General features: G+C 58.5%; 1 protein-coding gene across 5 annotated transcripts in view; it reads right to left on the bottom strand.

The window, feature by feature from the left end:
- The window catches only part of LOC110481538 (protocadherin gamma-C5), an 81,452-nt gene that overhangs the window by 7,012 nt on the left and 62,098 nt on the right, over positions 1-12,342 (bottom strand). The window contains exon 1 of one of the 5 annotated variants that reach the window (XR_013340831.1): positions 9,764-10,055. The exons of 2 other annotated variants lie outside the window; for them this stretch is intronic. Coding sequence is in view for 1 of the 3 variants with exons in the window: in XM_077786713.1 (XP_077642839.1) it covers positions 899-3,364 (2,466 nt within the window). In the remaining 2 variants the exon portion in view is untranslated. Of the gene's footprint in view, positions 1-391; positions 706-898; positions 3,506-9,763; positions 10,056-12,342 lie in introns of those variants that run through there. 2 more of the 5 variants (XR_013340833.1, XM_077786713.1) reach the window with 2 other exon arrangements.

Here is a 12,342-nt window from a genome sequence, read left to right as displayed (position 1 = left end):
GCACCAGCTCAGGGAACTTCCCACCATCAGTGCGAGCCTTCACGTTGAGGTTGAAGTTGTCATTGGCACTCAGGTGGTAGGTCTGCAAGGTGTTGGTGCCCACGTCGGGGTCCTGGGCTGGCTGGATGGGGAAGCGGGCACCCAGAGACGCCAACTCATAGATGCGCAAGGAAACCTCATCGCTGGGGAACTCTGGGGGGTTGTCATTGATGTCCAGGATCTCCACCTCAATACGGTAAAACTCCACCGGGTTCTCGATGGCAAGTTTCAAGTGGAGGAAGCAGCGTGGGTTCTGCCCGCAGAGCTGCTCCCGGTCTATCCTCTCGCTGACCATAATAACACCGGTGTTCACATTGACAGAGAAGTACTGGGAATCGGAATCCGACAGTACCTGCAGATTAGCTGCCGCCAGTTTAGCCACATCGGTGCCCAGGTCCTTGGCGATATTGCCCACAAAGGCACCCCGTGTGAGCTCCTCCGGGATGCTGTATCGGATCTGAGCAGATGAGCTGTGCAAGAACAAACAGAAAGAGAAGACACGCGGCAGCCCCAGGGACCGGCGCGCCTGCCCTGCCCTCGGCATCCTTGCCGGGTGGCCGGCCGGGGAGCGATGCCCTCGGCGCCAGGGGCCGCGCTCAGCGCTCGCCGCTCCCATTCATTGTTTGGGGCGGACGCGGCTCGCCGGGGCGGGGGGAGCGCGGCCGCGCAGCCGCGCCGCCATTGGCTGCGGGCGCGGCGGCGCCGCTCCAATCGCCGCGCTCCTTCCCCAGGACAGCAACACCGGCGCCAATCACGGCCCGCGCGCCGCCGCCGCGCGCCGCGAACCGGCGCGGCCGCCCCGCGCCCCGCGGCGCCCGCGCCGTCCGAGCGCCGCGCCCGCCCCGGCGCCGCCGCTCACCTGGCCGCGGTCCCGCGGCGTGCCGGCGGCGGGCAGGAAGGCCCCGCTTTGCCTCGGCAGCGTGGCGGGGGTTGGGCAGGGCCGCAGGAAGGTGAAGTCGCTCCGCTCGGAGCCGGGGGAGAAGCAGGTGCTGTAGCACTGGGACGGGGAGTCGGTGGGTCGCAGCGTGACCTCCATGTACTTAAGGGTGCCGTCCGAGCTGAGCTGGAGCTTGGGGCTGGAGTGCTTGCAGAAGTCCCGGGACGGTGACTCGCTCAGCCAGCAGCAGCAGTAGGGTGAGACGGCGGCACGGCCCCTCCGCCGGAGGCACCGGGCGGCCAGGAGGGTGACAGTGGCCAGTGCCACCGTGCTAATGGCTGCCAGGGCGATGATCAGGTAGAAGGTCAGGTCTGGCTTCTCCTTAGCACCAGCCAGGAAATCCTGAGGCTTGAAGTTCTCCTCCGGGGCTGCCTCCTCTAGGGCCACAGTGATGGTGGCAGTGGTGGAGAGCGGAGGGTCCCCGTTGTCCGTCACCAGGACAACGAGCTGCTGCACTGCCATGTCGCTGTCCTGGAAGGCACGCGCCGTGCGCACCTCCCCGGTGTACAGCGACACGTGGAACAAGGAGGGGTCGGTGGACTGGGGCAACAGTCGATATGAGAGCCAGGCATTGTGCCCAGCATCTGCATCCACTGCTGTCACCTTGGCCACCAGGTAGCCCGGTGGGGCAGACAGAGGGACCCTCTGGGGTGCTGGCACATCGCTGTCACTGGCAGGGTACAGGACGGTGGGGGCATGGTCATTCTGGTCCAGCACAAAGATGTAGACAGTAACATTGGCATAGAGAGGGGGGGACCCCGAGTCCCTTACGACCACAGACACTGGCAGAACCTGCAGCAGCTCAAAGTCAAAGGTGCTCTGAGCATAGAGATTCCCATTGTCAGGGTTGATGTGGACAAAGGAAGAGATGGGGGCATCCTGCACTTGGCCACTCTCTATGGAGTAAACAAGCCGGGAATTATCCCCATCGTCAGGATCTGAGGCAGAGACAGTGCACAGCAGGGAGCCAGGCGGGTTGTTCTCCTGGAGAAAGGCTTCGTAGGAGGGCTGCGAGAAGCGTGGGGGGTTGTCATTCACATCAGATATATTGAGGAGCAGCGTGAGTGTGGTGGTGAGGGCAGGAGAACCACCGTCCTGAGCGATCAGCTCCACTGCATACTGTGAGGTAGACTCTCGGTCCAAGTTCTTCTGGGTGACCAGGGAGAAGTGGTTCTGAAGGGACCTAATGGCAAAAGGCACATCGGGGGAGATCTCCAAACTCACATCCCCGTTGGACCCCGAGTCTCGGTCCCGTACATTGAAGAGCCCCACGACAGTCTCCGGTGGGGTGTCTTCTGGCACCGGATTCAACAGGGAGGTGAGCAGCACCTCAGGGGGGTTGTCATTGGCATCCTCCACTTGCACCTGCAGCACACAATTGCCCTCCATCTCTGGGACCCCTCCATCATGGGCTCGCACATAGATCTCATAGAAACGTGATTCCTCAAAGTCCAGGGGACCACTCACCCGGACCTCGCCGGAGTGGGGATCCAGGGCAAAGAGCCTCCGCACTGAGTCAGAGGTGTGAACCCCGAAGGAGTACTGTGTCTCCCCATTGGGACCCTCATCGGGGTCAGACGCATTGACCCGGAGGAGCACAGCCCCCACAGGTGTGTTCTCCGGGACTTTCACCCTGTACGTGGTGTGGTCAAAGGTGGGTGCGTTGTCATTGACATCCAGGACCTGGACCGTTATCTGCGCCGTGCCCGAGCGCGCTGGGCGACCCCCGTCCACGGCCGTCAGCACCAGCTGCACCTCTGGCTGCTCTTCCCGGTCCAGGGCACGCTCCAGCACTAGCTCCGGGAAGAGTTTGCCATCCGGCTGCTGCTTTACGTCCAGGGAGAAGTGGGAGTTGGGGCTCAGCCGGTAGGAGCTCACAGCATTGGTGCCCACATCGGGGTCCTGCGCACTCTCCAGGGGGAAGCGCGCAGCCACCGTGGCAGACTCGGCGATGCGGAGGGTGCGGTGAGCGGTGGGGAAGCTGGGGGAGTTGTCATTCAGATCCAGGATCTCCACTTCCAGGCGGAAGAGCTGCAGGGGGTTCTCTGTCACCACCTGCACCGACAGCACGCAGCTGGCAGCTGCTCCGCACAGACGCTCGCGGTCCAGCCGCTGGCTCACCACCAGCGCGCCGCTGTCCAGGCGCACGGCGAAGTAGCGCAAGCTCTCCTCTGAGCCCAGGCGCAGCCTGCGACCCGGCAGCTCCTCCACCTTCAAGCCCAGGTCCCGGGCCACGTTCCCCACCACGGTTCCCAACTCTGACTCCTCAACCACCGAGTAGTGGATCTGCCCGGAGACCCAGCCCCAGCCGCAGAGCAAAAACAAACTCAGTACTTGCCATTTCCAGGCGGGTCGCTGGAGGCTGGCACTCTCCATGTCCGTGCGCATCCGGCCCGGGACACGGCAGGCACTGAGGAACTGCGAATTAATCCCTGGGTCTCTCCTGCACGGCTTAGAAAACAGCTCCGGGGCTCCGGCAGGCTGCGGCTCCAACTGTCAGCCTCCAAGCAGAGGGGGTGGGCTGGGGGAGGGGAACTGAATCACAGCCCCAGCGCGGAGGTGGGAGGGGGGGTGGGGGAGAAGCAGATTTCCCCCCCCTCGCTTCAGATCAGCGCCCAATTGGCCGAGAGCTCCATCCCCTCTCGGCCAGCAGTGGCTCCGGAGGTGCGGGAAGCAGGGGCCTGAGCCGGCAACAGCGGGGCTGCCACCCCCGGCCTCCCCTCTGCCAGCCTGACTCACTTGCTCCGACAGCTCGCTTTGCGTTCACAGGGAAACTGCACGTCCTGGCAGCCTGGAAGCAAGGTACAAGCCCTCCCTGTGTGCTCCCCCTCCACAATGGTGGCTTCACATCATGCCCACAGACAAAGGGCAGCTGTCATGAACGCAGGCCAAAGGACTTTTCATGCCCGATGAAAAGGTGCTTGTTAGAGCCCCGAGGTGCCAGGGGCTCTTCTCGCACCCCTCTTCTCCCCCTCAGCTACTGCTTTGGCTGCTGCCTGCACCCCATGATTGCCTCTGAGTGAGGCATCACTGCCACAGATGCCACCATGGCCAGCAGACCTTGCACTTGGAGGGGGACACCCACCCCTGCCAGCCTACCATGGGAGTGGCTGGCTGAAGGTGCAAAAGCAAAGGCAGGTGAACCATTCAAAGCCAAAATAGAATTGGTCCCAATGCAAGCTGGCTGCAAGCCACTTCCTCACCCTGGGGTAAGGAAGGGGTCAGTCTTCACAGTACCCAAATCACTGCAAACACACAGAACTAGACAATAAGGCCACTAGATCACCACAGGATCACAACACCAGGTCAGGATCTCAGACTTGGGAAGGAAGCCCAAGCCTCCCACCTGGCAGACACACACACTGATACTCTGTGGCAGGTACAGCTTTGCAGTCAGTCTCCTGAGAGCACAAGCAGGGGTCTTAGCCTCCCCAGGGAGGAGCACAGTAATTTCCTACTCTCCCTGCCACAGATGATATTGGCAAGCTGCAGACTTCTAGTTCCATTCATAACCCTGCAGAAGCCTTGTGCAGTCAGAGTCACAGAATGGCCGGGGTTGGAAAGGACCTTACAGATCATCTCATTCTGACCTCCTGTCATGGGACAGGAACACCTTCCACTAGACCAGGCTGCTCAGAGCTCAAACCAACCCAGCCTTGAACACTTCAAGGGATGCGGCAGCCACAGCTTCTCTGGCCAGCCTGTACCAGTGCCTCACCACCCTCACAAGGAAGAATTTTTACACCCGTTATCTAATCTAAACCTTCTGTCAGTTTAAAATCATTCCCTCTTGTCCTGGCACTACGTGCTTTTGTAATAAGTCCCTCTTTGTCTTCTGTCCTTGGTGCACTGCAGGCCGCCCTGCACACAGACCCTGGGGCTGGGGTCTGCAGCGGTGTGGCAGACATGGGACCCAGCACCTGCCTGGGATCCTCCTGTCCCCACTACCTGCGCCCCAGAGGTGCCTGGAGAATGGTCGAGAGATGCTGATGGCACCCACGCCCGGCACGGGGGACAGTGACGGGGACAGCATCCTTCTGCCGAGAGCAGGGACGGAGAAGGTGCTGCAGTCCAGGGTCCTCCCTCCCGTCCGCAGCATCTCCCTGCCTATTCTCAGAGCCGTGAGGCGGGACCACCCTGCTGCCAGTCAGGGAGAGACACCGGGAGGAACCTTATGAACGGTGACAACACTGCCCGGGTCCCACCTACTGCCGGCTCCGGAGGAGGGGGGGAAGGCGTCCTTAAAGAGACAATGCAGAAAAACACTGGACCAGGGATTCCCCAGCACACAGAGACCAATTCCTTCTCGTACACATTCATTCCCCAAGGGCTTCTGACGGTGCCACCAGCAGGAAGCTGTCACAGTACCCTTGGCTCTGGAATGTGCCCTGTTCCCATCCCAGGCTGAGCCCCGGGCAGTACAGCTGGGTGACAGACAGAGCTTTCCACTGGCAATACAGGGTGCTGCACCCCTGGGAATGGGTTTGGTGCTGCTGCAGTGCCTCAGCAGAAGCCCCCAGCAAAGCCCACATAGCTGGGAGAAACCACTCAGTGCCCTGACATGGCTTGGGCACCAAGGACCTGGAGCAAGGGCTTTACACGGGGACCCTGCTGCTGTTCGGGACTGTCAGAGCTTGGGATGGGGGCAGTGGGACAAGGAGGAAGGGCATGGGGTGTCTAGGATGGAAAAGGAGATGTTACTTAGTCCACAGGGTCAGAACTCACTCTGTGGAGAGCCAGACAACCCAGGGATCACTGTAGATCCTGCAGGGTAGGATCCCTCATGGCAGGACACGGCACCTGCTAGAGACAGGGCCAGCATCTTTCCCCCTGCATCGCTTTTGTGGGCGGGCTGTGCCCTGCAAAGCAAGGAGGTGTAAAGCCTTTGCAGGCTTGACACAGTCCGTTGTCACCACAAAGACTGAAAATCCAGGGCCAGAGCCAGCCCTGATTTCTCACTGCCAGTGCCTTCCCAGGGCAGTACTGGGCAGTAGGAGGGAGTCATGGCTGGAGCTCAGGCTTGCTGCCCTCCTTCCACCTCCACTCTCAAATAATTTATTGCCCTCATCCCCCAAAGGCATCTTGTCAGGATGCTTTGGTGCAGAGTACATCCTTGTCCCCAGCCATAGCACAGCCCTGAAAATGCAGAGGAACACTTGCTCCTGCAGCTGCTGCAGCCATTCTCACCTGCCACAAATCAGGAGTGCTGAGTCTGAGCAATGACGCAAGCAAGGGAAAAAATAAAAAGCCATAAAATAAATCTGAGAGGTTTCTGCCTCCTTCTGTGATTTGGCCACACTGAGCAGGCAGCACACGCAGCCTCACACCCATGAACAGCTTCCGCTGCACCTCACTTCCTTCTGCTCTGAGGAACCAGTCACTCCTACCCACTGCCTCCCAGGAAGGACTAATTACCAGCACCAATGACCTTGGAAATCCACCAGATCCACACTCCACCTCCATTGGATCCACTACCTGACCTCACCTCTTAAGATTGAAGCATTCCTGTAATTGAAAGCTTTCAAATTAAGCAGCACAATTCTCACCGGGGGAGAAGCACAGAAGCTGCTGCCATGCGCAAACGCCTTCCAGCCTGCAGGGAGGACATCAGCCATCACCAGAGACAGCATATTACGAATCATGCAGAGCTTGTAATAGGGTTTTTGAACAACATCTGAGTGGAGGGCTCACCACCCTGCTCAGAGCCAAAGTCCAGCTCAGCAGAACCCTGCAAGCAACTGGGGCAGTCTGCAATCCCACCTCCTCCCCCAAAGCGAACATCAGCACGGAACTTCCGTGGAAATAAAACTGGAACCATTCAGCAGTCAAACATGAGGAACGGCACAGATGGAAGGGATTGCTCTATGACTACGGTCTGTCAGAGGAACCAGCATCATCCTTCAGCTCTGCGTGCTGCACTGTGAGAGGCGACACACCGATCCCCAGCTCCCAGCCCCATCTGCACCCCCAGCTCTCCAGCCCCCATCAAGTCACGACGCACAGAAATTACGTTCCCCTGCGGCACAAGTGCTCCCCTTGGCCCTCCTTTTGCAAAGGGAAGGAAATACCAGTAACAACCAACTTCGTGCCAAGGATTAACAAGTGGTTTCAAGCTGACCTCAGCCTCCACCGGTTAGTCATGCAAGGCGTACCCAAAACTGCATCCAAAAGATGTATGATTGCCAAAATGAGCAAACTGACTCACTTCATCCTGCTTATCACAGTGCAAAAGTCATCAGCCCTCAGGATGGCTCATCTGATGCCAAAGAACACCTGTTCAGCTGTAGGGGCATGACACGACTGGATGTCCCTCCCAACCCCAACACACAGCCACACGCATACGGCCCAAACCATGGCTCTGCCCAGCGCTGGGACATGCCAAGGAAGAAGCTACATTACCTCGGCAGGTGTGGGGAGCCGGCTGGCAGTGCCCACAATCTGGTGGTACAGCCCTGGCTCACCATTCCTTATGGTGCCCTGGCGGCTCCCCAAGGGGCTGGAAGTGAAGGGCTTTTTACACAGGAGATCACTCTGGCGAGAGTCTGTGGTGAGATAGACCTGGTGGTAGAAGCTGGGCGGCGTGAAGCCACCCCTCACGGCATCAATGTGGTGGAAGGGCCCTGGTGTCCTGTACGTGGTGCTCCTGGAGCTGTTGTACAGCTCCCTTGACTGCCTCCACTTGTAGCACTTGAAGATGCCCACAGACAACATGGTGATGAAGAAGGCTGCTGACACCAAAATCACAGCCAGGATGAGATAGAAAGTCACATGTCTCCTGGGATCATTGGCAGGTGCCACATCAGTGAGGTCAGTGAGCACCTCCTTGACCATCTCGGCCACAGAGATGGAGATGGTGGCACTGGTGGACAGCACAGGCTCCCCATGGTCCTTCAGGAGGATGACTAAGGTGTGCTCGGGAGCGTCGTCCTCACGGAGCTGGCGGGCCGTGAAGATCTCCCCATTGTGCAGCCCAACCGAGAAGAGGCTGGGGTCAGTGGCCTGCAACAGGGTATAGGAGATCCAGGCATTGTACCCTGCATCCGCATCCACCGCCACCACCTTGGTGACCATGTGCCCAGCAGGCGTGCCTGGTGCCACCACATCGGTGTAGGTGGCAGTGGTGTTGGGGTGAGGGTACAGCACCATCGGGGCATTGTCATTGAGGTCAGTGACAAACACACTGACTGAGACATTAGTGGCCAGAGGTGGAAAGCCACCGTCCTGGACCTGCACCATCATGTTGAACTCCACCTGGTCCTCATGGTCCAGGGAGGTGAGCACGTAGAGGGTGCCATTCTCCCGGTTGATGGAGAAGAGGTGGCCAAAAGTGGTGTCACCCTGCAAAAGGGTATAGGAGAGGTGGGCATTGCGCCCGAGGTCCGGATCTGTGGCGCTCACATTAAGGATGGGGATGCCAGGCATGTTGTTCTCCAGAACATAGACATCATAGGAGTCCTGGGAAGACCTGGGAGCGTTGTCATTGACATCTGACACCTGCACCTGGATGTGTTTTACTGCAGACAAGGGTGGTGAGCCCGAGTCCTTGGCTGTGATAGTGATGTTATACTCTGCTGCCTTTTCCCGGTCTAGAGCTCCTTCTGTTTTCAATGTGTAGTAATTTTTAAGGGAGGAGCTGAGCATGAACGGGATCCCAGGGGAAATAAAACAGTTCACCAGGCCATTGTCATGGGAGTCCAAGTCTGTTACACTCAGCAGAGCTACGACCGTCCCTGGGGCTGCATCTTCAGGCACAGGGCTGTAGACAGAAGTCACTGTCACCTCTGGAGCATTGTCATTCACATCCACGACTTCCACCAGCACTTTGCAATGAGCCACACCAGGAACGGCTCCCTTGTCTTTAGCCTGTAAGTAAATCTCGTACAACTTTGTTTCCTCATAGTCCAGCTGACCCTTGACCCTCAGCTCCCCTGTGGCTGAGTCCAGAGCAAAGAGTTCTCGTACCTTGGCTGGGGTGTGGCTGCTGAAGGAGTAGACGATGTCTCCATTGGGCCCATCATCCAGGTCGTAGGCACTGATCCTGGCGACCAGGGTACCGCTGGGCGTGTTCTCCCTCACACTCGCCTTATAGGTGGACTGGTTGAAGACCGGGGCATTGTCATTGGCATCTACAACGTCAATGTGGATCTGCACGTGAGCCGACCGTGGCGGGCTGCCTCCATCCAGCGCCGTCAAGACCAAATTCAGCTCCCTTTGCTCCTCCCTGTCCAGCTCCTTCTCTAATACCAGTTCTGCGTACTTGCTGCCATCCACCCTTGTCTGCACGTCGAGCGCAAAGTTCGGGTTGGCGCTGAGCTGGTAGGTTTGCAAAGAGTTAATTCCCACATCGGGGTCTTGCGCGCTCTCTAGCGGGAAGCGCGCTCCGGCAGCCACCGACTCACTGATTTCCAGCCTCGCCTGGCTGCTGGGAAAAACCGGATCGTTGTCATTGATGTCCTGGATCTCTACGGTGCCGCTGTACAGCTCGAGCGGGTTTTCCACCACGATCTCAAAGCTGAGGGAGCAGGGAGAGAGCGCGCCGCAAAGCTCCTCCCGGTCTATCCTCTCGTTCACCAGCAGCGCCCCGCTCGTCAGATCCACCCCGAAGTACTTCTTGTTGCCGCCGGACACCACCCGCAATCGGCGCCCCGGCAGCCGCCCGAGGTCCAGCGCCAGGTCGGCTACCACGTTCCCCACCGCGGAGCCTCTCCGCGCCTCCTCGGGGATCGCATAGCGAATCGCGGCGGAAACCCAGTCGGAAACGCCGAACAAAAGCAAGAGGCTCAGTACCTGCCCCGTCGTCACCCCGCGGCTCCTCACAGCAACGCCGTTCATCGCACAGGACGGCCGCGCTCTCCGCTTCGCCCCCCCGCCCCGGCTAGAAACTCTCAGCTCGCCCCGTCATGCCGCTGCCCAGCGGCCCCGGGAAGCGGCGGCGGCGGCGGGGAGCCGGGCATCGCTCGGCGGGCTCGGCGGTGACTCACTCGCAGAGTCTCTCTGAGACCGTCTGCGCCTCATCCCGGCTCCGAGCGGGGCCGGGCCGCCTGTTCCCCCCGCTCCATCATTGGCCGACAGCGGCACACAGAGTCCCGGCCAGTAACTGCACAGCGCGCAGGGCGCGCCGCGCTCCGCCGAGCCCCGCGCAGGGAGCGCGGCGACCGCGGCCCCAGACAGCGGGGCTCGAGCGGCCGAACCTGCGAGCACAGCCCTGCGAGAAACCCCGCTACGGAAACAGCCAGGCGGGGGGAGCGCTGGCAGAGGCAGGGTGGATCGGGCATAGGGACTGTTTGCGCGGGCAAGAAGCTGTAGAAGTTGGCAATGAGGCCAGAAGGGGCGATACGGAGACGTGGGGTGATTGGGGTATGTGCGTCCCAGGAACACCTCGCTGGAATGAGGCAGCGGGAGTAAGAAAGGGAGGTGGAGAGGGCGGGAGGATGAGTGGGAAGGATACTCCGGGGTACGCAGGGTGACAGGGGAGCCAGCACCGGCACCACGCGCCAGCGCCCAGTCTTCCTCAGGACCTTCAGGATGCCGTTTCTCCCACCCAAATGCTTGGCCAGCCCCTTCCTGGGAGGAATCCCCTTTCAAGGTGTCGGGACATCGCGGCTCAGTATGCCACCAAAGCAGCGCAGCCGGCACAGCGACACAGATTTCCTGCTGCCGTGTTATGAGCAGCTCCACCGGCCGCAACACAGTCTCGCCGCGGGGCGGCTCCCGCCGCTGGATTTTTAGGAGCATCGCTCCTCTTGCGGGATCCTCACTACCACCACTATCCCAGCAGGCGTCTTCCCCGACAAACCGCAGAAAACTCGGTTTAATACGCCCTCCTACTCTCGCCATCTCCCTGGTTGCTCCCCGGTACTTTTTCCCACCAGCCAGACTCAGGGAAATCACGCTCTGCAAGCTGCGGTGCAGGTTCACCGGGATAGGAACGGATCCTGTTCCCGCGCAGCAACAGCCTGGCAGGTCACAGCACTGGCAGTGCCTGGTCGAAAACCTGCCTTTGGGTTGTTGTTGCTGTCATCAACAACTCGTGCTATGTCGGGTTTCCCGACTTTTCAAGCACGCATACGGATAAAGTGACCGAAATTCCGGCATTCGTCGTCTGTCAACCGCAGAACCTCCCGACTCTCACGGGGTAATGAAAAGGGGACAAGGATGCTTGATAAGGGAGAGTCAGGAACCCTGGGAAAACCCAGTTGGGACACAGCGCCCAGGTGTCATCGCACAACCGACACCGATAAGGAAAGCAAAAGCTGGACTCGGAAACTTGCGGCGGGTTATTTGTTACCCCGCTAATTGTGGGGGCTAGGCTCCTAGGGGGCTGCAAGCCACCCCACCAGCGTTGGACAGCGACATTCGCCAGAACGAGAGGGATCTCTACTCTCTGCGTACCCTCGCCCCGCACAATCCTAAAAGCTGCCGTGAGCACATGGGATCCACCCAGAAACGCAATAGTTTGGCACTTACATGAAGAGTCGGTAATACCGAAAAAGTCGGCGCAATCTGTCCTATCTACATGCTCAGCTATTTCTTTTTCTCCTGATTAATCGTTGCCAAAACATAAACTTTATCAGCGCTATTTATCATTCTTATCACCTGGCCACAGAATGTGATAAAAGTTCACATAGCGTTCACATGTGATAGAGTTTCACACAAATAAAATCCAATATGAGTCATCTAATGTTCCCAAAGCACTTTATTTTCTCACAGAAAACCAAATCCCAATATTCTTCCTTTCTTACATATAATTTAAAACCAAGAAAATCCACAGCTCTCTTCCACTCAATCTCAGAATAGTCTTCAGTGACTTATTTCTCTGAAATAAACTCTGAATCCTTTTCCCAGCCACTGTAAGTTCTGAATCCTTTTTCCAATCACTACCCATTTTAGGTTTTTCCTACACATGATTTCTCAACGTGGGGACCACAGTTCTCAAATAATTTCCCTCCCTGTGTATGAGTACACACAGTACCTTCTCTGTTTAATGACAGCAATACTGGGACGGCCAAGCAGTGGAGAGATGAGTAGAAAAGAGATTTTAGGAAAGGCATGAAAGACAGAATATTTCCATCTACCGTATTTCGATTAATCTGGAGACATTACATCTCCTCCACTTTAATGGGAAGCCTGAATATCGCAGACGACGCTTCAGAGCTCCTGGAAGTGCCGTTCTGAGGGAGAGGAGTGAAAAAGTACAACAGCTAAGAGGAAAGACCCCTTCCCCTGCACCAGTCCTCCGGGGACTGCTTCAAGCCAAATTCCAGCCTTAGCCGCTCACTTTGGCATTTTCCCTGACTCCACTCCAGGGAAGCCGGTGGCATCGGGGGACAAAAAGCTCCTTTTGCTCGATGCCAGGCTTGAAGCTG

This window comes from Lonchura striata, chromosome 15, assembly GCF_046129695.1.
Source record: "Lonchura striata isolate bLonStr1 chromosome 15, bLonStr1.mat, whole genome shotgun sequence".
Classification (NCBI taxonomy): Eukaryota; Metazoa; Chordata; class Aves; order Passeriformes; family Estrildidae; genus Lonchura; species Lonchura striata.
The sequence above is the reverse complement of the archived record's forward strand: the minus strand, read 5'-3'. Positions and strand labels throughout refer to the sequence as shown.